Raw genomic sequence first — 20,217 nt, forward strand, 5'->3', positions numbered from 1 at the left:
AAAAATGGAAAATGGAAGCACTTTAATCATCCAAATATCACTGTTAACCCAGGCAGGCTAGTGCTGCTAACTGGGGTTGGCTAGCACTGGTAACCGCAGCTGGATAGTGCTGCTAACTGCGGCTTGCTCTCAGCCTTGAACAAAAATGGAAAATGGAAGCACTTTACTCATCCAAATAAACAGTTTTCAGGAGAGAAGTCTGAGAAGATTAACATCCAGCACTCGTTTGACTGAGAAAAAAAAAATATATATATATATATTTATTTTTATTATTTATTTATTTATTTTTTTCCTCATTCAAACGAGCGCTTGAATGTTAATCTACTCAGATTTCTCTCCTGAAAACTGTTTATTTGGATGAGTAAAGTGCTTCCATTTTCCATTTTTGTTCAAGGCTGAGAGCAAGCCGCAGTTAGCAGCACTAGCCAGCCGCAATTAGCAGCACTATCCAGCTGCGGTTACCAGTGCTAGCCAACCCCAGTTAGCAGCACTAGCCTGCCTGGGTTAACATTATAACACAGATTATAAGGCTCACTGTCGATTTTTGTGAAAATGAAAGGATTATAAGTGCCCCTTATAGTGCGAAAATTAGTATAGTCATAATAATGTTTTACTCGGAATTTGAAGGATTTATTTTTAGAATGTATTACAGTTGCTCCTATTTCGGTTAACACCACCACATGTTTTTTCAAATCACAAAAAAAAAAAAAAAATAACTCATGTTTTGCGAACACATTGACGTGAGTAAATACAGCTCTGGAAAAAAAAGAGACCACTTAAAAATGAGTTTCTTTGATTTTATCAAATTAAAAACCTCTGGAATATAATCAAGAGGACGATGGATGACCACAAGCCATCAAACCAAGCTGAACTGCTTGAATTTTTGCACCAGGAGTGGCCTAAATTTTTCCAAAAGCAGTGTGACTGGTGGAGGAGAACATGCCAAAATGTATGATAACTGGGATTAAAAACCAAGTTTATTCCACCAAATATTGATTTCTGAGCTCTTAAAACTTTATGAATATGAACTTGTTTCCTTTGCATTATTTGAGGTCTTGAAAGCTCTGCATTTTTTTTGTTATTTCAGCCATTTCTCATTTTCTGCAAATAAATGCTCTAAATGACAATATTTTTATTTAGGATTTGGGAGAAATGTTGTCTGTAGTTTATAGAATAAAACAACAATGTTCATTTTATTCAAACATATACCTATAGATAGCAAAATTATAGAAACTGAAACTGAAGGGGTCTGTTATTTTTTTCCAGAGCTTTATATAGGAGTGGTGCTACACAAACACACACGTGTGTATATATATGTACAGAGCCCTTCAAAAGCATTGGAACACAGTATATTACAATATTCAGGTGTTAGAAGCTGTTCTAGTTTAAAAAGCAAAACTACCCTATTATTGGATGGTGAAATATACAACACCCCTGTGTGTGTATGTTATCGATTTATGCATTTAAATCTTGTTGCAGTTGCATTGTTTGCTCTCAGGTAGTAAAATACTTACTGCTTTCTCTGTGCATGATTGCGTGTGTGACAGATGCAGGAACGCAGGGATTCGATGCTGGAGACGGCGTTCCAGTGCTTCAAGAGTGCATCTGCATGTGGGGGGGACTGTAATGAAGAAGAGTGGCTCATCCACTACATGCTGGGCAAGATTGCTGAGAAGCGCGAGTTACCTCCTAAAGACTACCTGCAGCTCTACAAACAGGTGACCCACAGAGAACCATTGCCTCACTCACTGCCTGCAGTATACTTAAAAATGATATGGTTTAGAACAGGGGTATTTAATTAGAATTCAGTTTGGTCCAGTTAGAGAAAATTTCATCAGGCTAAGGTCCTGTCACCAATGTTAACTTGTGTCATTTTTATTGTGGAATTTTAAACTGATGATATTCATGACTTGCTTCACTCAGTCTTATCTTAAAACAGTATTAGTGATTTAAAACCTTCACTCTGCCCTCTCTCTAGTCTGCCCATTATCTCCATGAAGAGGCTGCCAGATACCCCCGAAAAATCCACTACCACAACCCACCTGATCTGGCCATGGAGGCGCTAGAGGTAAAGGATCTCATAAAGCATGGTGTAAATAGTCTAATGCTGCTTTAGATGCTGCTGTTAACTGTCTATTTTGGTCTTTTCTTTCTCAGCTCTTCTTCCGATTGGCTGCTACCATTCTAAAGCTGCTTGAGGAAGAGCCTGATGAAGTGGTGGAACCAGCGAAGAATGTTCTGGATTATGAGCTTTTCTTCAATATGCTCGCCGAAGCTGCGGTTGGACCCTTTGCTCGAGGAGAGGAGAAGAGCATGCCCAAAACCAGTGACAAGTATGGCACCATTCATTTTATTCAGTTTTGTCAAACAACAGAAGGAATTTGATCATGTTCTGTATATTTAATGTCATATTACCTCTTCTTTTTTCACTTTTCCACTTTTTGTGACCCAGGAAATGTCTGTTCAGTAATTCTATATTAAGTAACATGATTTCACTCAGCCCTTCCAGTAGTTGTTATGCTCAAAGCTATTAAAATGCAACTAGTGGATTTTATGGCAGCTGACATGATTTTATTTATTTGTATTATATTGTAGTTGTATTTTTTATTTTGGTAGCTTTTTGCATATTTGTACTGTATTTTTTGTATTATGCGGTGCGCTGGATTATAAATTCGCTATCAATAAATATCTATTTTTAGGTTTAATGTCATACACAAAGCGCACCGGATTATAAGGCGCATTTTAAGCGTGGTGGGGGGGGTGGTTTGGGGGGGAAGCAAAGAAGCATAGACCTATTATTTAATTAAAATGATTTTTAAGAACAGCTACACACAGTGTAGTCAAGCGCTGAGGAGTTCACGGGCGAGAGAGAGATAGAGAGAGAGAGATAGAGAGAGAGAGATTTGCGTGTTCTGGTGTGTGAGCTACTCACAGGTAAAGGTTCTCACACACTATATCTTCTGTTTCTCTTTTATCTCCTCGTGCTCATATTCTAGTCCCATACAGAATTCTGCAGCTCCCTCAGTGTTTTCTGTCGTGTTTTGCGGCTAGCGCGAGCGCTTACAACTAACACCGCGGACCGCGAGGGGCCGCCGCACTGCTGCTGTTGTGCCGAATCGACTCCCTGCTGAATCCGACTCTCGCTTCACGGAGAGAATCGGCACAACAATTTATTTATTTATTTGTCTCAAAAAAATGTTCATATGGTAATGTGCATTAACTCTTTTCGACTATTGGGCATAATTGAAGCCTCCAAAACCATAACATCCAGTGCAAACATCCTTGTACGCACAGTGTCCAGTTTGATAAAAAATAAATATGCTCACTTTGCTGAAACAGTATGAGTGGAACCTGTTTCAAACTAGAACTCTGTATTTTGTTTTTATTGTAGAATAAAATAGTGTTTTAGGTTTTTTGAGCATGACCGCTTCCTCTCCAACAGTCATCTGAAAAGAGCATTAAGTAGTAATGGTACCTTAAAATAGCAGCTTCAGAGTCATGTTGACGCTCCACTTACTGTAATGGGGAGAACGGTGTCTCTCTGATGGCCACTTTGTGGTCTGATTTCTGCCACTGCATTATGAAATATGGTGGAGATGCATGAGACCTCTTTCCAGAAATCTGTAACGTATTCATATTCAAATTCTGATAAAATCCTACCATATTGCTCTACTGCCTCAATCCACAGGATTTTTTTCACCTTCAGATGCTGCTTCTGTTTCGCTCAGCTTGCCAACAAATGCATGTGTTAAGCTGTCCATGACAGAGCACTAACTGCATGACTTGTCAAATTTATAGCAGTGCAAAATTTTAATACTACCCTAATTATAGGGGACTATTGAAGATCTTTAATGTCTTAAATTTAATTAATTAGCATATTCTCCACAAGAGGTCAGAAATAGCTTTGATGCGTTTGAAAATCAGTGAAATACACCTGGTACGAACGAGCACATATTTTTCAGGCATAAATTGGTAGTACAACCACCTACGGTGTATCACAAAAGTGAGTACACCCCTCACCTTTCAGCGAATATTTAAATGTTTCTTTTCATGGGACAACACTGACAAAATGACACTTTGACACAATGAAAATTGGTCTGTGTGCAGTTTATATAACAGTGTAAATTTATTCTTCCCTCAAAATAACTCACAGCTATTAATGTCTAAACCACCGGCAACAAAAGTGAGTACACCCCTTAGTGAAAGTTCCTGAAGCGTCGATACTTTTTGCATTTTGTTCTAAGTAGGGCCGGGCGATATGAAAAAAAAAATCTTATCACGATATAGTTTTCCATATCATTCGATAATTGATATGCATCATGATATAAATCAAAAAGGTTTCTTTTTTTACTTATAAGCGACAGAATAAGGGAGTTATAGCCAAGCTCACTAGCAGGCTTAGAGCCTTGTGGACAGACACTAGGATGTCCACATCTTGCGTGGGTACAAGGTGGTCAGACAGATTTTAAATTAGTTTAAAAAAGTCATTTAAAGATTATATATATGTGTCATTATTGGACTCATTTACTTAAATTTGACAGGTGATTTTGATTTAGTTTTAACTTAAATGCATAATAGTTTTAGTCACATTTTAGTATTTGGTTATTATTAGTTTTGATCTAGTTTTAGTCGACAAAAACATTTTAGTCTAGTCTTAGTCTAATAAATTTGAGGCATATGTAAGTTAATTTTTTCTATTTTACTTGTTATTTTGAGATTATTTAATGCTAATGTGTATTAAAATAATAATCTTTACGTTTTGTTGCATTTAAATTATTCTAACAATAAAATATTTTAAAGCAAGTGACTTGAAAAGGTGGTGGAACAAATAAAGGCACGTTTCTGAAATGATAACACTTTTAATACAGTACACATTTATACTTACATTAGTGACTTTTAGTAGACTAGATTTACATTTCTGTACAAGTGTATTTAAAACTTGTCCAGTTCAATAACAGCAGAGTTTAGCTCTGTTTATATACAGCTACACAGATATACAATCTTCTCTATTTCGTAAAATATCCAGCACAACAAATTCTCAATCTACTAAAAGCTTAAAACACAAAGCAATCGCTGTATAAACAGAGACAGAGGAGAATTCTGCCTTCAGGCTTTTCTAACAGAAACTTTGAGGGGTTAGGCGAGTGGTAACCGAACGCTAACTAAACAAGAAATAGAAAATAAAGAATCTATTAAATAAAAAGGATAATAAAGAATCCTATTGCCCTGGCTTATCATAGTCATAGTGATAGCAATAATCGCCCAGCACTAGTTCTGAGGGTTTAATCAGGAGTGTATTTTAATGTTTGTATATGTTATATTCTCTTACTCCTTGTTCCTCAGGGAAAAACTCCCGTCTTTAAACGACGAAGACTCCCACTCCTCCTTGACTGGTGTGGCAGCGGTGATGTCCTCCACAATGGCCTCCAGGTTGACCGCTGTCCACGCGGCGACGTCCTTGCCGGGCGACGGTGCGGCAGGTGTGACTTCCCCCCCGTGTGCGGTCACTCCGATCGACCATGATTACGCCAAATGTAAAAAGCTGCAGCAGAGGCAGGGGCAGCCGCAGGACGGTACAGTACCTGGCCTGGAATCTATTCTCTCTCACTCACTCACTCACTGCGGGGTGACCAGGGTGAAGATCATGATCATGTTGATGATGATTTTGATGATGATGAAGTCTTATAGTGGCCATCGGGCTTGGGTTCTTAACAATAACTCCTCCCACCCCTTCTCCTACCATCCGCACTGGGCCGCTAAGGATCATGGGAATACGGGCGACAAAGCTAGCAGGGCTCATTTTACAGGATGCTTAGATGAATTGGTGAAGGTAGTGGAGGTGTACTGTTGAGCGATAGAAGAAAAGAAAAGAGAGAAAAGTCGGGTTGTGGCTCATGGGAGCACAGTTAAGCGAGTCAGTTTGAAGGAAATATATATTTGGTTTTTTTTTTTCAGTTAGATGAAACACTGGTTCCTGAATAGTACACTATATAGACATATGTTTTGGGACTTTCTGTGATGCAGAGAACATGGATTTATATATGAAAATGAGGAACAAAAGTGCAATTCCGATAAAAAAATCTGCAATCCGAAAACGGTGAATTTGTTCTTTTAGTAAATTTATTGATTATAAATCATAAAATGGTTCTCTTTCCTGCACATGTGTACACATTCATCACTGTGTGTGTGAGCATATTGCTGCCTAGCTGGTGTGGGAATGGTTAAAAGACATCAAAAAGCTTTGAAAAAACTCACATATAGTTATAATTACACAATTCAGGGCACAGCAGTATCTATGTGGTATATTTTTGAGTTTTTGTACTGATGTCCCAAAAAAACAAAACAAGGAACAGCAGATTGTGTTGGGCGTTCGCGGGTGGATTTACTTCTGCGTTGTGAATGTAGTTTTTGTACAACTTTTATGTTTTTTTCAGCAGTTTCAATATACACAAAAAAACACGAAAAAAAACAAGGTGTAAGAAAAAAAAATGCAAACAGAAAATATAAAAAAGAATTTGCCAAAAAAAAAATAACACTGATTTCATAGGGCCATACTTATTCTGTCTACGCATTTAAAGTGTCTACGCATTTTAAGTGTAATAAAAAGAGCCGATCCTGCATTTGTTGGAGTAACTTTCTGCTTTGCGGTGAAGGCTTTCTACTTGCAGTGAGAATTTGATTGCATTTAGTGACAGATGTCTTAGTGGGGACAGGGTACAAGCCTATTCTAACCTAGCCTAGCTTGTAACACTGGAGCAAGAGCTTTTAGAGCGCTGGATGCAAGAGATTTATTCAATAATTAAAAAAAAGTCTTTACAATTAGTGTTTTCTGTGTTATTTTTGTCCTGTCAGCAAAGCCTCTGTCTATTTAGTTAGCATCAAAGATTGGATTGTGGTCTGGTAGGGTTAGGTTTTAGCCTAGCACAGTGCCTGGCTAAATAGATAGAGTTAACCTTTAGCCTAGCACAGTGCCTAGATGGATGGATGGATGGATCTGGTAAGGTTAGCTTTTAGCCTAGCACAGTGCCTGGATGGATGGATGGATCTGATAGGGTTAGCTTTTAACCTAGCACAGTGCCTAGATGGATGGATGGATGGATCTGGTAAGGTTAGCTTTTAGCCTAGCACAGTGCCTGGATGGATGGATGGATCTGATAGGGTTAGCTTTTAACCTAGCACAGTGCCTGGATGGATAGATAGGGTTAGCTTTTAGCCTAGCACAGTGCCTGGATAGATAGATAGATAGATGAATGGATGGATGGATGGATCTGATAGGATTAGCTTTTAACCTAGCATAGTGCCTGCATGGATAGATAGGGTTAGCTTTTTGCCTAGCACAGTGCCTGGATAAATAGATAGATAGATGGATGGATGGATGAATCTGATAGGGTTAGCTTTTAACCAAGCACAGTGCCTGGATGGATGGATGGATGGATGGATGTATAAATGGATCTGGTAGGTTAGCTTTTAGCCTAGCACAGTGCCTGGATGGATAAATAGGGTTGGCTTTTAGTCTAGCACAGTGCCTGGCTAGATAGATAGGGTTAGCTTTTAGCCTAGCACAGTGCCTGGCTAGATAGATAGGGTAAGCTTTTAACCAAGTTCAGTGCCTGGATGGATGGATGGATCTGGTAGGGTTAGCTTTTAGCCTAGCACAGTGTCTGGCTAAATAGATAGGGTTAGCTTTTAGCCAAGCACAGTGCCTGGCTAGATAAATGGGGTTAGCTTTTAGCCTAGCACAGTGGCTGGCTAGATAGATAGGGTTAAATTTTAGCCTAGCACAGTGTCTGGATGGATGGATAGATAGGGTTAGCTTTTAGCCTAGCACAGTGTCTGGATGGATGGATAGATAGGGTTAGCTTTTAGCCTAGCACAGTGCCTGGCTGGATAGATGGGGTTAGCTTTTAGCCTAGCACAGTGCCTGGCTAGATAGATAGGGTAAGCTTTTAGCCCAGCTCCTGCATTTCTCTGGGTGTTCAGCAGAAACCACTGCATAGTGGCTTTTGTTAGTGTAAATATTAGGTGTCAAGACAGTAACAGTTTGGGGAATTTGGAATTGGCCTGTTTACAACTCTGCAGATTCATTTCAAGTTTTGTGGTTAACACCATACTAATTGATGTTTTAAACACACAATAATGAAGCAAGCTTTGCTGAAGGACTGTATTTGAAATAAGGTCAAAACTAAGTGTGCGCAGGAGCTTCCAAGCACACAAAAGGCCAAACTAGCACATTTCTGCAGCTTTTGTGCTGCATGTATACCTGCATGTGTGCCTTTATAAACTGCTCTGTGCCAAGTGGCTCTGTTCAGTCAATATTTGTCAGCTAGCTGTTGATGAAAAATAGAGGGACACAATCACCCCATCACCCCATTAGTTATCATTCATTTCATGCAGTGTGTCCAGGTTACTGTTTTTAGCCTCTTTATTCTCTGAAGTATTTTCCCCTCATGTTTCTGTGGGATGATTTGAATAGGGTATAGATGGAATCTGGCAGTGGCCTGTTTTGGTAAAATGCAGCCAGTATCTGTGTCAGATGACGGGCTTGACCTAGTTACTGAAGTGGAGCTCAGCTCGGTGAGCTTGTCTCTCTGGAATGCTTCAAAGGTTTCTGAGGCCTAAAAACAAGTCTGGAAGCTTCTCTGTAGCCTAGACTTCTGATTTCATGGGTAGCCTTTAATGATGAGGTACCACTCCAAGCTTCAGTGAAGTTAGGCCTGTCACAATTACCATTACAAACATTATCAACGTATTGTACAATATAAGACCAAATACAGCTCTGGAAAAAATACGAGACCACTTAAAAATTATGAGTTTCTTTGATTTTACCAAATTGAAAAGCATAAAGCAAAAGCAGTGTGTAGGACTGGTAGAGGAGAACATGCCAATATGCATAAAAACTGTGATAAAAAAAAAAACAGGATTATTCCACCTAATATTGATTTCTGAAACTTTATGAATATGTTTTCTTTGCATTATTTGACATCTGAAAGCTCTGCATTTTTTTTGTTATTTCAGACATTTCTCTTTTTTTGCAAATAAATGCTCTAAATGACAAAATGTTTATTTAGAAGTTGGGGGAAATGAAACTGAAGTGGTCTCTTAAATTTTTTCCAGAGCTGAATCATTTTTGCTGGACTCAAAATTGTTCTTTGTTTTTAACCTAGAAGGGAGAGACTATTAACATTATTTAAGATATTTAAACATTATAAAGATTTCAGTATTTTCCTTTTCTGTAATATATTGCAAAATTAATGTTTACTGACATTTTTCAGTTGATTTTACCAGATTTCGCTATAAGTCAACAAGTCAGCAAGTCATGATATGAATAATTTACTCTGTATGGCCTAGATTGGAGTAGAAGCAATAATAATGGGCAGATAAAATCTTAAAATCTTAAAATGTGTCCTTCCTTAAAATCCTCTTTTTCTTGTTTTTTTGTAAAATACACTTTTTGGGTTTATATGTATGCTGCACGTGAAATTGTTCTTTGACCCCCATTGTCTGCAGTAGCTAGTAAAAGAAAATACTCAGAAAAAAATGACTGGATCAGAAAAAGCACCGGGTCTACATCAACCCGTGAAATAGTATTCATGGCCTCGCCCACCTTGGCTTGCGACCACCCACAGGCAGAGCTGAAGCAGGGCTGCAGCAGATCCGACACTGTCAGCTAAAGAGCTTACAGCTATGTTTACACAGTTAGCCAGTTAGTTATCTTGTGTAAGTAACTATAGGTTTAAATCGAATCTCCGGTAGATTCCGGTAGACACAAGGGAAGCACGGTTTGCCAAGGTAGCATAAGTCTGACATTTAACTTTAAGGGTTAACTTTACCTGGCACTCAGTGCTTAAACTTTACCACTAAGGCTGTGTTTCTGAAAACATTTTGTCCTTTGAGTTTTAGAGCTGTAAAATTGACTGTGGGGGGAAGGCGGGTAGCGTTCTCTTCTGCAGTGCTGTAAGCCAATCAGAGGCGAGATATGTGCATGTATGAATATTGATAAGCAAGATCTGAAATCCTGGTGTTCTATTTAGCAGTGCTAAATAGAAACACCAAAACAGCTCACATGGCATTTAATTATACTAGAGACCAAAACAAAACTAGACATTTTAAAATTAATAATAAAACACTGGAATGAGAACTTTAGTGTTTAATGGGATATGAAGATATTGTACATTTGTCTTTTGTATAAAGCAGAAATTAAAATTTGAATATAATTATATAATATAATTTTAAGTTGTGCTTTTAAAAGTGTATGATTTGTAATAATCATATTATTATGCTATTATTCACTCATTGTCAAAAAATAGCCATCAAAAAATAACCTAAAAAACACAGAAGATATAAAAATTATTTTTTATATATATTATTATATTTTTTTCAACATTATATCGTCCAGAAAAAATGAGTTATTGAGACAGGCCTGACTGTAGTCTTGTGTGTTTATAAGCTGTATGGTACTGGATATTGAAGTCGATGTTGATGCTGCTTCTGTTGCGCTTGGTTCTGTGCTGCTTTGCTTTGCCTTCTGTATATTAGAAACACTAATTGCTCTGCTTTACAGTATTGAATTAAGTGATCGTGGCATGACTGTAGTCACAAACAAACAGCTGTGCTACTGTATCATGTGTGACTAACTTGCGGTAGCTAAATACATTTGCATGATGTTGCTTTGGCTTTTCTTTTTTTCTTTTATTTTATGAAGGCCTTAATAGAATACATGAAGGGCAAACTCATTGAACTCATTGAAGATCAGTTTCCTGAATGTGGATGCGAACCTTATCTTGGTCAATTTGTAGCCATTAAATGGGTTTGTTTGTATCCAAAGAGTGTTTGACCGATCATTTTAAGACATTATTAGAATTAATGAAGAGGAAAGTTACTTAATTCATTATTTTAAACTTTTGAAGACATGGATTTAGCCTTATAGATATAGAATAGCCATAATTTTTTTTCTCAGTACATTTACTGAGAATTTAAATAGCTGTTTTTGGTTGTTTTCTTTGTGAAGGCCTTTATAGACCATATGAAGGGTACACTTATTAAACCCAAGATTTTTTAACTCTACAGGCATTAAGATTTTAGGAGCGCCATAAAATAAAGTTATTGTTTGGTACATGAATAGTCAGTATATGACTTTAGTTGGTGCATTTGCGGTTTAACACCCTGTTTACCTCTCTGTTATCTTCCCTCAAATGCTCTGAAAAAATAAGAGACCACTTAAAAATGACGAGTTTCTTTGAATTTCCCAAATTGAAAACCTGGAATATAATCAAGAGGAAAATAGATGATCACAAGCCATCAAACCAAACTGAACTGCTTGAATTGTTGCACCAGGAGTGGCATAAAGTTATCCAAAAGCAGTGTGTAAGACTGGTGGATGAGATGCCACCGTATATTGATTTCTGAACTCTTAAATGTACGAATATGAACTTGTTTTCTTTGCATTATTATTTAAGATCTGAAAGCTCTGCATTCTTTTTGTTATTTTAGCCATTTCTCATTTTCTGCAAATAAATGCTCTAAATGACAATATTTTGATTTGTAATTTGAGAGAAATGTTGTCCGTAGTTTATAGAATAAAACAATATAAACAATGTTTATTTTACTCGAACATATACCCTTAAATATCAAAATAAGAGAAACTGATTCAGAAACTGAAGTGTCCTTTTTATTTTTTTCAGAGCTATATATTTCCCATATTTATTAATCCTTACTGGATGGTGCTGATTTTTCAATGCACTTTTATAAGTTCTGTTCTCCTATGTTTTTTTTAGGATAACTGCCACAAGCTGATTAGATTGGCTGGGTTAGCTTTTAGCCTAGTACCTGCTTGTACACTGTGAAATAGCTTTTTACTTTGTGGAAAATGGACTAGGCAATGTTATCATGAAGCCTAGTTAATGTGGATAATATTACTTGAAAGTGGCTGTGGTACCTGTAGCTTTAGGTCTGGAAATGTTGGGATTTTTGGTTCTGTTGTATTTGTTTAAACTAATTTTCTGTTCTACGGCTCCTTTAGAAACCATTATAATTTAGATTTTTGGAAACCATCTCTACAGTATAGTATAGTATAGTATAGTATAGTAGTTGTTGTACTTTACATTTAGATTTTACTTTAATTGCTAAATTGCATGCTATTGGTTAACCTTTTACATGCACTTGAGGTCTGCAATTTTTATTAACATTGCATAAATATGATGTGTAAGGATCTTTTTTTTTTCTTTTTTTCTCTTCTTCTCCTTGCAAAGATGGACAAAACAATCCAGTAAACAAGACTAACACTAACTGCATGTGACTGGATTATATCCATAAGACTTTAGCCATATGCACATTCACTTAGTAGTCAAAGTGTCTGGTTAGTCAAACTGAAATTTGATTGGTTTGTGGGATGGAAATTGAAAAAAAGTAGATTATCCAGTGTTGAATCAACAACTTTATTGTTGAATTATCACAGTGTGTGTGTTAAAATTGAACATCCACTAATAGTGTTAATGTAATGTGATTTAATGTGTGGTGTTTGGTTTCTGGGAGGAGTTTTGGTTGTCAAGCGCATGTTGGAGATATCAATGTATTCTCACTGCTATATCATTGTAGCTCAAATGCATCCCAGACCACCTCCTGAAGTGATTTGAGGGACTGGATTTTTTGGATCAGTTTTAAATGATTCTTGGGTGTTTTTACACTTGCATTTTTATGTGGATGTATTTCTGATATGCAAGAGTAAATAGGTCAGTTTTGGGATCAGATACCCATTCAGAGTGTTTTTACACCAACTCTCGTTTGTTTGCATACTTAGTAATCACACTTAGGTTTGTACCAGAACAACTGTACCTGCGCCCGCCAGAGCAGTTGGTCTCGGTCAGGGTCCAAACACACAGTTTGTTTGTGGTGAGACCCTGATCCGGTCTCGATCCAACTTAACTGTCAAATATACTATTTTAATTCCAGCTAAAGTGCTGTTCAGTTGCAGCAATGGCCTGATATATTTTCCAGATAATTACCAAAGCTATGAACAAATGCTGTCTCTGCTGCTGCTCCATGCTAAGCTGTTTTACACTGAACGCCGTATGTGCAGCGCTCCCTGTATGTGCGGTGCTCACCGCACGGGGCAGCACAACTCAGTTTACAGTGAGAAATCCCATAGAAAACTGTGTTTTCCATGTTCAGCTTCACACTGCATACATAATGATCCGGAATACCAAACCGTCTTTCAGTATTTACTTTCTTACTTCCACACCAGACAGCTTAGACCAATCCGAGGAGACAGTGCGTTCGTGTGGTTTGTTGGGGTGCATTTTGTTGCATTTAGATTTCTGCCTGTATGAAAACATATCAAAACAGAGTGGAAAACTCTCCAAATACAGAAACAAAATACAGGTGTTAAAACAACACGTCTGGACCACCTGGAATCTGTTGTAAAAACTAGGATGGACACAATTATTGACTCAAAGTTTTCCCACATGAAGTGTATTCGCTCTGTTGCAAAATAGCTGATATGAAATCACATATTGTGGCAAATTCCTTTGAATTTGAGTAAAATTTAGCTAATGAAAATGTGCCAATTTGCCAGATGGATGCAGACCTAGTATTATAAATGTTTGTTAATTGATATAGTTTAGTAGATATGCAGAATGTACATAATATAAAGAACATGTAAAGGAATGTGTGTTGAGCTTAGGTTGGTGTTTAAGTGTGGGTCCTATAACTGTGTCGCCTGTGTTCCCATTCGTCCCTGTGGTCTTTTCAGGCTCCCTTCCCCCCAGCTGCCTACCTGCCTGCTCCCTCTCTGCCTGCCTCTAGCCTGCTTCGCACCTGCTGCTTCTTAATGTATGCATGATGGGATCAACACTCTTAATTGGATCAAAAACGAAAAAGAAAAAAAAACAAACAAACAAAAAAAACAATGTAATCTTAAACATCCCACAATGCACTCTGCTCCACTGTGTGTGTGTCAAATGACATCTGGATGACCTGCTTTTCATGACTCACTCGCACTGGGGGGATGGGGTGAACGGGAATGGTGGTATATGTTTTTGTATGTTTGGGCTGAAGAATGGTTTTGTGTGGTGTTTTTAGGAAATCCAGAAAGAAATTGACTGATTTTTGGTTTGGCAGTTAGTCGGGTAAATGTAAATAGGCAAAAATTGTAAAAAATAAAATAAAATAAAATAAGTAAATAAATAATAATAAAATAATAATAAAAAGGCTTTAACTAAAGAAAGAAAGATTGTACAGTTGTGGTTGGAAGGTAATGTACGCTTATCGTGGACATTAATTTCATGGATTTACTGTGCTTTTAGTGATAAGTGCACAACAAGCATTAATAATTAATTAATCATCACAATTAGAATGATCCCTCGATGGGATTAGCTTCTCAGGAGGTCATGGGGTAATTTTTTCTTTTATAGGGGGTCTTCTGTGATTTTAATCCCAGCCAGAACGACCTTTTTTGTGTTTTTCTCAGACGTCCTCTGAAAAAATTACAGGCTGAATTACCTACTGTTTTTCACTGAACTGGTCATTTTAATCCTGTCCAGACCCACATCTCTGAGTTTCGTCTCCTCACGTTTAGTAAAAGAGCTATTTATTTACTGGCACGCACTGTAATTCGTAATTACACTTTGGGTTCGTGTTTTTCACGGAGATCCACGTAAACACAACAGCGAATGGAAGTGGAGGAGCTACTGAACGTGTTGTCATGTGACCAAGAATGCCAAAAAACTCCCTGGTCCTACTGTTTTTTTAATCGCAGTCCGGATGCAAGAGTTTTATTTATCACTGAGAAGAAGTGTGAAATTTTTCACAGACGTCCCCCTGAAAAACTAATCCTGTCCGGATAGGGCTATTTAGGTTAAAAAATCTAAAATAAAAATATGTACTCTTGCTTTGCAAGATTGTACCAACTCTTAAACACAGCAGCTACTTTTATTCAACGTTTTGGAGGTTGCATTTTCAAGACTACAGACATAATCAGGATCCGAAAAACCTTCAGACCTTCAGACACTTTTTGTATTGCCAGGTTCTTGCCAATACACAGCTCTAAATGCGGATCACCGAATACTTGATTAAATCCTTGCTAACAGGCTAGAACCTTGAAAAGGCCATTGGTAAAGCATTATTTTTACCGGCTTTGTTCATTGCACTGCTACATTTCATGTGTGTTTGTGGTTATTGTCATGTTGGATTACCCAACTCTGTTCAGCTTTAACCAGCTTTAGTCTAGCTGATGCTTTGAGCTTTTTCTGAGGTATTCTGAAATAGTGACTATTTCCACCAATACAGCTTCAGGGCATAATGCTGCTACAACCACCATGCTTAACAGGTGGTGCCGTTCTCTTGTGGTTGAATGCCTCACCTTCCTTTTTTCTTTGTCTATATTTATCTAAGCTGACCAGAAAACCTTCCTCTAGTAGTGTGGTTTAACTTAAGTCTAGGTTGAGTGTACACTTTAAGTTATTAATTGCAGGCCTGTGCTGGGCTGTATAGAACAGTATATGTATAAGCCTCAAGGGAAGATTTTCCCTTATCAACGGGAATCACTTATGTGTGTTGCATAAATTCTAAGAAAAAAAAAAAAAACGGAAAAAAATACTATGGGGAAACAGTAAGGGGATTTACTTCAGGGTTTTCTGAAGTAAAGTTCCACTGTAACCGTGACTCAACCAAAATAACTGATCGCTGCTAATTTAGTCATTTTTTGTTGTTGTTGCTAGATTTAGCAATTTTTTTGACCTCTCAATCATCATAATTTAAGAAAAAGAAAAAAAAACTGCCCCTGCACGAGAGGCAGAACCCCTCTCTTCCTGTCACTCTTTTTCTCTATTTCTCTCTCTCTCTCTCTTTTTCTCTCTCTCTCTCTCTTTTTCTCTCTCTCTCTCTCTTTCTCTTTCGCTTGCACGCTCGCTATCTCTCTCTATCTCTCTTCACATGTGGACGTTCTTCTTTACATTTAGTTTATTCATGTTTTTGAACTTTTGAACTGAACATAATAGGGCTGCAATTTATGACTACTTTGGTAGTCGATTAATCTGATGATTGTTTATTTTTTTGTTTTATTTTTTGTTTAGTCGATTAGTCAACAATTTCTGCCATGTCTTTCATCTTAAAAATGATAGAAACAGCTGAACATGATATTTAAAAGGCATTTAAATGTCTAGATGTTTTTTAAATGTGGAAAGTGCTGATATGTAGTGAGTAATTATGTAATCTGTTGTGTTTGGGCAACTTTTGAAGACAAGATAAACAGTTAATCTCTCTCCCATTTCGTTTCTTTTCCCAGTACAATTTAATGATTAGTCATCATTAAAATTTGTACTCGACAAATTTATTTATTGACTTATTTTTGCAGATATAGAACATATTTATATCACTACTTCTTGTTGAATTAATAATTGTAGGCTATATAGCTCATTATTCTTAATAACGTGTTCATATTCTCTGTTTTTTAAGGTTAATGTGAGGTTTTGGGTCCCTTATATAATTCTATATACCATTAAGGGACTTTATGCAACACTTAAGGATATTCTTTTACTTTAAAGTGTTAACATAAACATTTAAGGGTTTATGACAGTTTCTCTTAAGAAAGGGCAATCTTAAGGTAATGATGCAACTGGTCCTTGTGCCTTGATGGTTCTTAAATTTTTCCTGGTAATTTCCTGGTTCCAAAGGATTCTACTTCTGTTTATTACACATCACTGATTAATTCAAAATATACAGTAGTTTAGAAATCTATGTGTAAATCTATGATTATCCTTCCTAGATCTGCACTAAGCTCCTTGAACCTTCTTATTGTGCTGTGAGCTACCAGCTGTAGTCAACCATGATCACTATCAGGATTCCTTTTAGCATCACTTAATGAATTATCAGAGTGGATGTATGTACAGGGGTTGGACAATGAAACTGAAACACCTGGTTTTAGACTACAATAATTTATTGTCCCGACAGACAGTTTTTGTGGAAACAGGAGAGTTGAGGTGCACATTAAATTCTGTTGTGATTTGGGCACTGCGGTTATATATATATTTTTTAATACAATCCGGGTTAGCACCCGAACATCCCTTTCAGACAGCTTCCTCTTGCATCCACAGTTAATCCTGTTGGATGTGGTTCGTCTATCTTGGTGGTATGCTGACAATACCCTGGATAATACGGTGGCTCTTGATAAATCACAAAGACTTGCTGTCTCGGTCACAGATGCTCCAGCAAGACGTGCACCAACAATTTGTCCTCTTTTGAACTCTGGTATGTCGCCCATAATGTTGAGTGCATTGCAATATTTTGAGCAAAACTGTGATCTTACCCTGCTAACTGAACCATCACACTCTGCTCTTACTGGTCCAATTTAGCCATTAAACCCAGACTAAAATGACAGGTGTTTCAGTTTCATTGTGCAACCCCTGTATATTTTTGTCCCTGTATGAATAGTTTTTACATGTGATACTAATTTAAAAACCTTAAAAACCATAAATTGTGTAAACACACAATTCATTGAAATCCCAGTATTACTTTGACATTCATGTCTATGGCAAGTGTATTTAAACCTCCAACCACAACTCTACAACTTTTCCTATGGCTAATTATAAATACTTCTGATCCATCAAGAAGGCAAATCACTACTGTAATCAAGTGTAATCTAATAATTGTTACGGCTCTGTTTAAAGCATAAATATTCCAATCTTCCCATAAAGGAGTAAAACATGCCTTGTCACGCAGATGGATGCAGCCACCCTCAGGTAAACTAGAACATTTGAATGCTGTATGAGTTGCTGCCATCTTTCAGATGTTCTCTAAAGCCCTGATCTTCTCTGCAGCTAACCCTTCTCACGACCACAATTACTGCGGGTCTGCGTCTGCTTCACGAAGGCGACCTGCGTATGGTACAGACTGCACACACCTCCATCCTGTAAAAAAAGAAATAACCCCCCCTTCAGGACAGTGGTAGAGAACCTTCACACTTTTGTGTCCAGCTTTTAATAGAGCTGCAATGATGCATTAATAATGTTCAGCTCTACATAGTATATACGAGCACTTTGTAGTTCTGTAGTTACAGGCTGTAGTCTGTCAGATTCTCCCTCCATACTTTGTACTTTGTCCTTACCTCATCCTGTTCTTTGTTGGTCAGGACAACACAGGACCACCAGAGAACTGGTATAATTTGGGTGGGGGTTCATTTTCAGCACTGCAGCAGTGCTGCTGGAGTTCTTAAACACTTCATTGTCACTGCAGAACTGAAAATACCGGTAATCCACCAACCAAAAATAACCAGACAACAGTTCCTGTGGGCAGCATCCTCTAAGCAGCAGCCTGTGACAACTGATAAGAGGGTGAGAGGATGACCAACACATGACCAACTTTTCATCGAAAATTCAGAGCTTCTGTATCTGACTTTAAATCTACAAGGTAGACCAGCTAGGTAGTAGTTTCTATTTGAGTAGACAGTGAGTGGATACTGAAGTGTTTAAAGAAGAACCCCGGTGTTAAATTGACTTTGGGTGTAGTAAAACATGATAAAGGGTACTAACCTATGTTGAATAGCCCACCTCTGTTCTCCTGCTGCTTTCTGATATCCAGCAGTTTTGTTCAGTTTGTCCAAACCGGCTAAAATGGGTTTTAATGGGGCATATTTTGCCCCTTCAGATATTTTTTTATTTATTTTTTTACAACATTATCCAGGCGCAAATTAGCTCCACACCTGATTGGTAGAATCCCAAGAGCCCTGACATTCAAAAGGGGCATTAAGAACTTTAAAAGTGCACAAGAAGTTTATTGACAAACTACTGTTTGCATGCCTTAGCGCAGGGGTCGGCAATAGGTGGCCCACGGGCCAGATGTGGCCCAAAAGCATGAAACATCTGGCCCTTGAGGTTGTTTGAACTATAATGAACGATAATTAATAAATAAATAATTAAATAAAATGCTTCTCTGGCGAGCCTTTGTTTACTCTGCTCCCCTGTCTCTGGGGAAAGTATGCCCTGTTAAAACCCATTCTAGCATGTTTGGACAACCTGCACAAAATTGCTGGATTTAGGAAAACTGCGGGAGAGCAGAGGTGGGCTATTCAACAAAGATTAGTACTCTTTATTGTGTTTTACTATACCCAAAGTCAATTTTACACTGAGGTTCTCCTTTAAGAACTCCAGTATCACAGTATCACACTGTCTGATCCCCTATACCAGCACAACACACACTAACACACCACTAGATTTTAACATGCTACTAGAGTATTTTGAAAATGTTTAAAAAAAACAAGAACAAAAAGCATTCAATATAAGGGTTGTCCACAAATATTTTAATATATTTAAATATTCTCTCTACTTCTTTATCATAAATTGGCATCTAAAATTTCAAATACCAATGTCAGGTGTTTTCAGTCAGGTTTAGAGCAAAGCTTCGCCGCCTGGCTGATCTCCAGAAGCAGATATTTTTAACCCTGGACAAAAATAAAAGCTGAGAGCCCACCCCGGTGAGAGCGTTCTCTACCACTGTTCTCCTCTCTGTCCTGATCAGAACGCTTATGAAGCGCTTATTTATCATTCAGCATTCAGCAGCTGCATCCCCGCTGCATTCTTCAGCTGTTGCTGCTGTTTCTGTGTGAAAGCAGATTTCTTCTTCACTTCTCACTGTGAAATTAGACCTTCTCCAAACTGCTCCTGGCATTCCTGACTGTGTACTTTCCAAGTCCAGCACTGCAACCTTCTTGCCAGCACACCTTTTTCACCACGGGGCAAACATGTTTCCAGCTTTCGCCACTCAATCAAATAAAAACCTTGCACCAGCATCTAGCTAATTAGATCTACTGGAACTTGTGCTCCTTGTGCTCCCATTAGAAAGAAAGCAGGCTGTCCAGCAGAGATGCCACCCTGGTGGTATCGGACTCTAGCTGAGCTCTGTTGGGGGGTTTTGCTGAGGCTGTGCATTCTTCCTTTTTTTTTTTCCACCCCCATGCTGAGTTGGCTCGGTGCGTTGGCGTTTTGGCACTGGATTGTCGCTGAGGGCTGCGGAGGTAATGGGAGTGGAGGGTGGTGATGTCAGATACCCCCTTCCAAGACACAGTACTGAGTCTCCCAGCATGCATCGGGGCTTTGTGGGCAGCACAAGGAGTATAAAATCCACATATTTTCTAGTTTTTGTTTTCTTCAATTGGCATTTGGAAAAAGTGTGGTAGTTTTTAACACATTTAAAGGAGAACTAGACTTTGTGAAATGGACTTTGGGTAAA

At 37.9% G+C, this 20,217-nt stretch overlaps 1 protein-coding gene across 8 annotated transcripts in view; it reads left to right on the plus strand.

Moving 5' to 3' along the window:
- The window catches only part of cabin1 (calcineurin binding protein 1), a 132,540-nt gene that overhangs the window by 26,495 nt on the left and 85,828 nt on the right, over positions 1 to 20,217 (plus strand). For 3 of the 8 annotated variants that reach the window (XM_049485525.1, XM_049485530.1, XM_022664484.2), the window contains exons 24-29: positions 1,548 to 1,718; positions 1,979 to 2,068; positions 2,158 to 2,333; positions 5,344 to 5,573; positions 17,688 to 17,732; positions 17,811 to 17,876. In XM_049485525.1, the coding sequence (XP_049341482.1) occupies positions 1,548 to 1,718; positions 1,979 to 2,068; positions 2,158 to 2,333; positions 5,344 to 5,573; positions 17,688 to 17,732; positions 17,811 to 17,876 (778 nt within the window). The remainder of the gene's footprint in view (positions 1 to 1,547; positions 1,719 to 1,978; positions 2,069 to 2,157; positions 2,334 to 5,343; positions 5,574 to 17,687; positions 17,733 to 17,810; positions 17,877 to 20,217) is intronic. The other 5 variants (XM_049485527.1, XM_049485526.1, XM_049485529.1 and 2 more) reach the window with 5 other exon arrangements.

This window comes from Astyanax mexicanus, chromosome 12 (genome assembly GCF_023375975.1).
Source record: "Astyanax mexicanus isolate ESR-SI-001 chromosome 12, AstMex3_surface, whole genome shotgun sequence".
Taxonomy (NCBI): Eukaryota; Metazoa; Chordata; class Actinopteri; order Characiformes; family Acestrorhamphidae; genus Astyanax; species Astyanax mexicanus.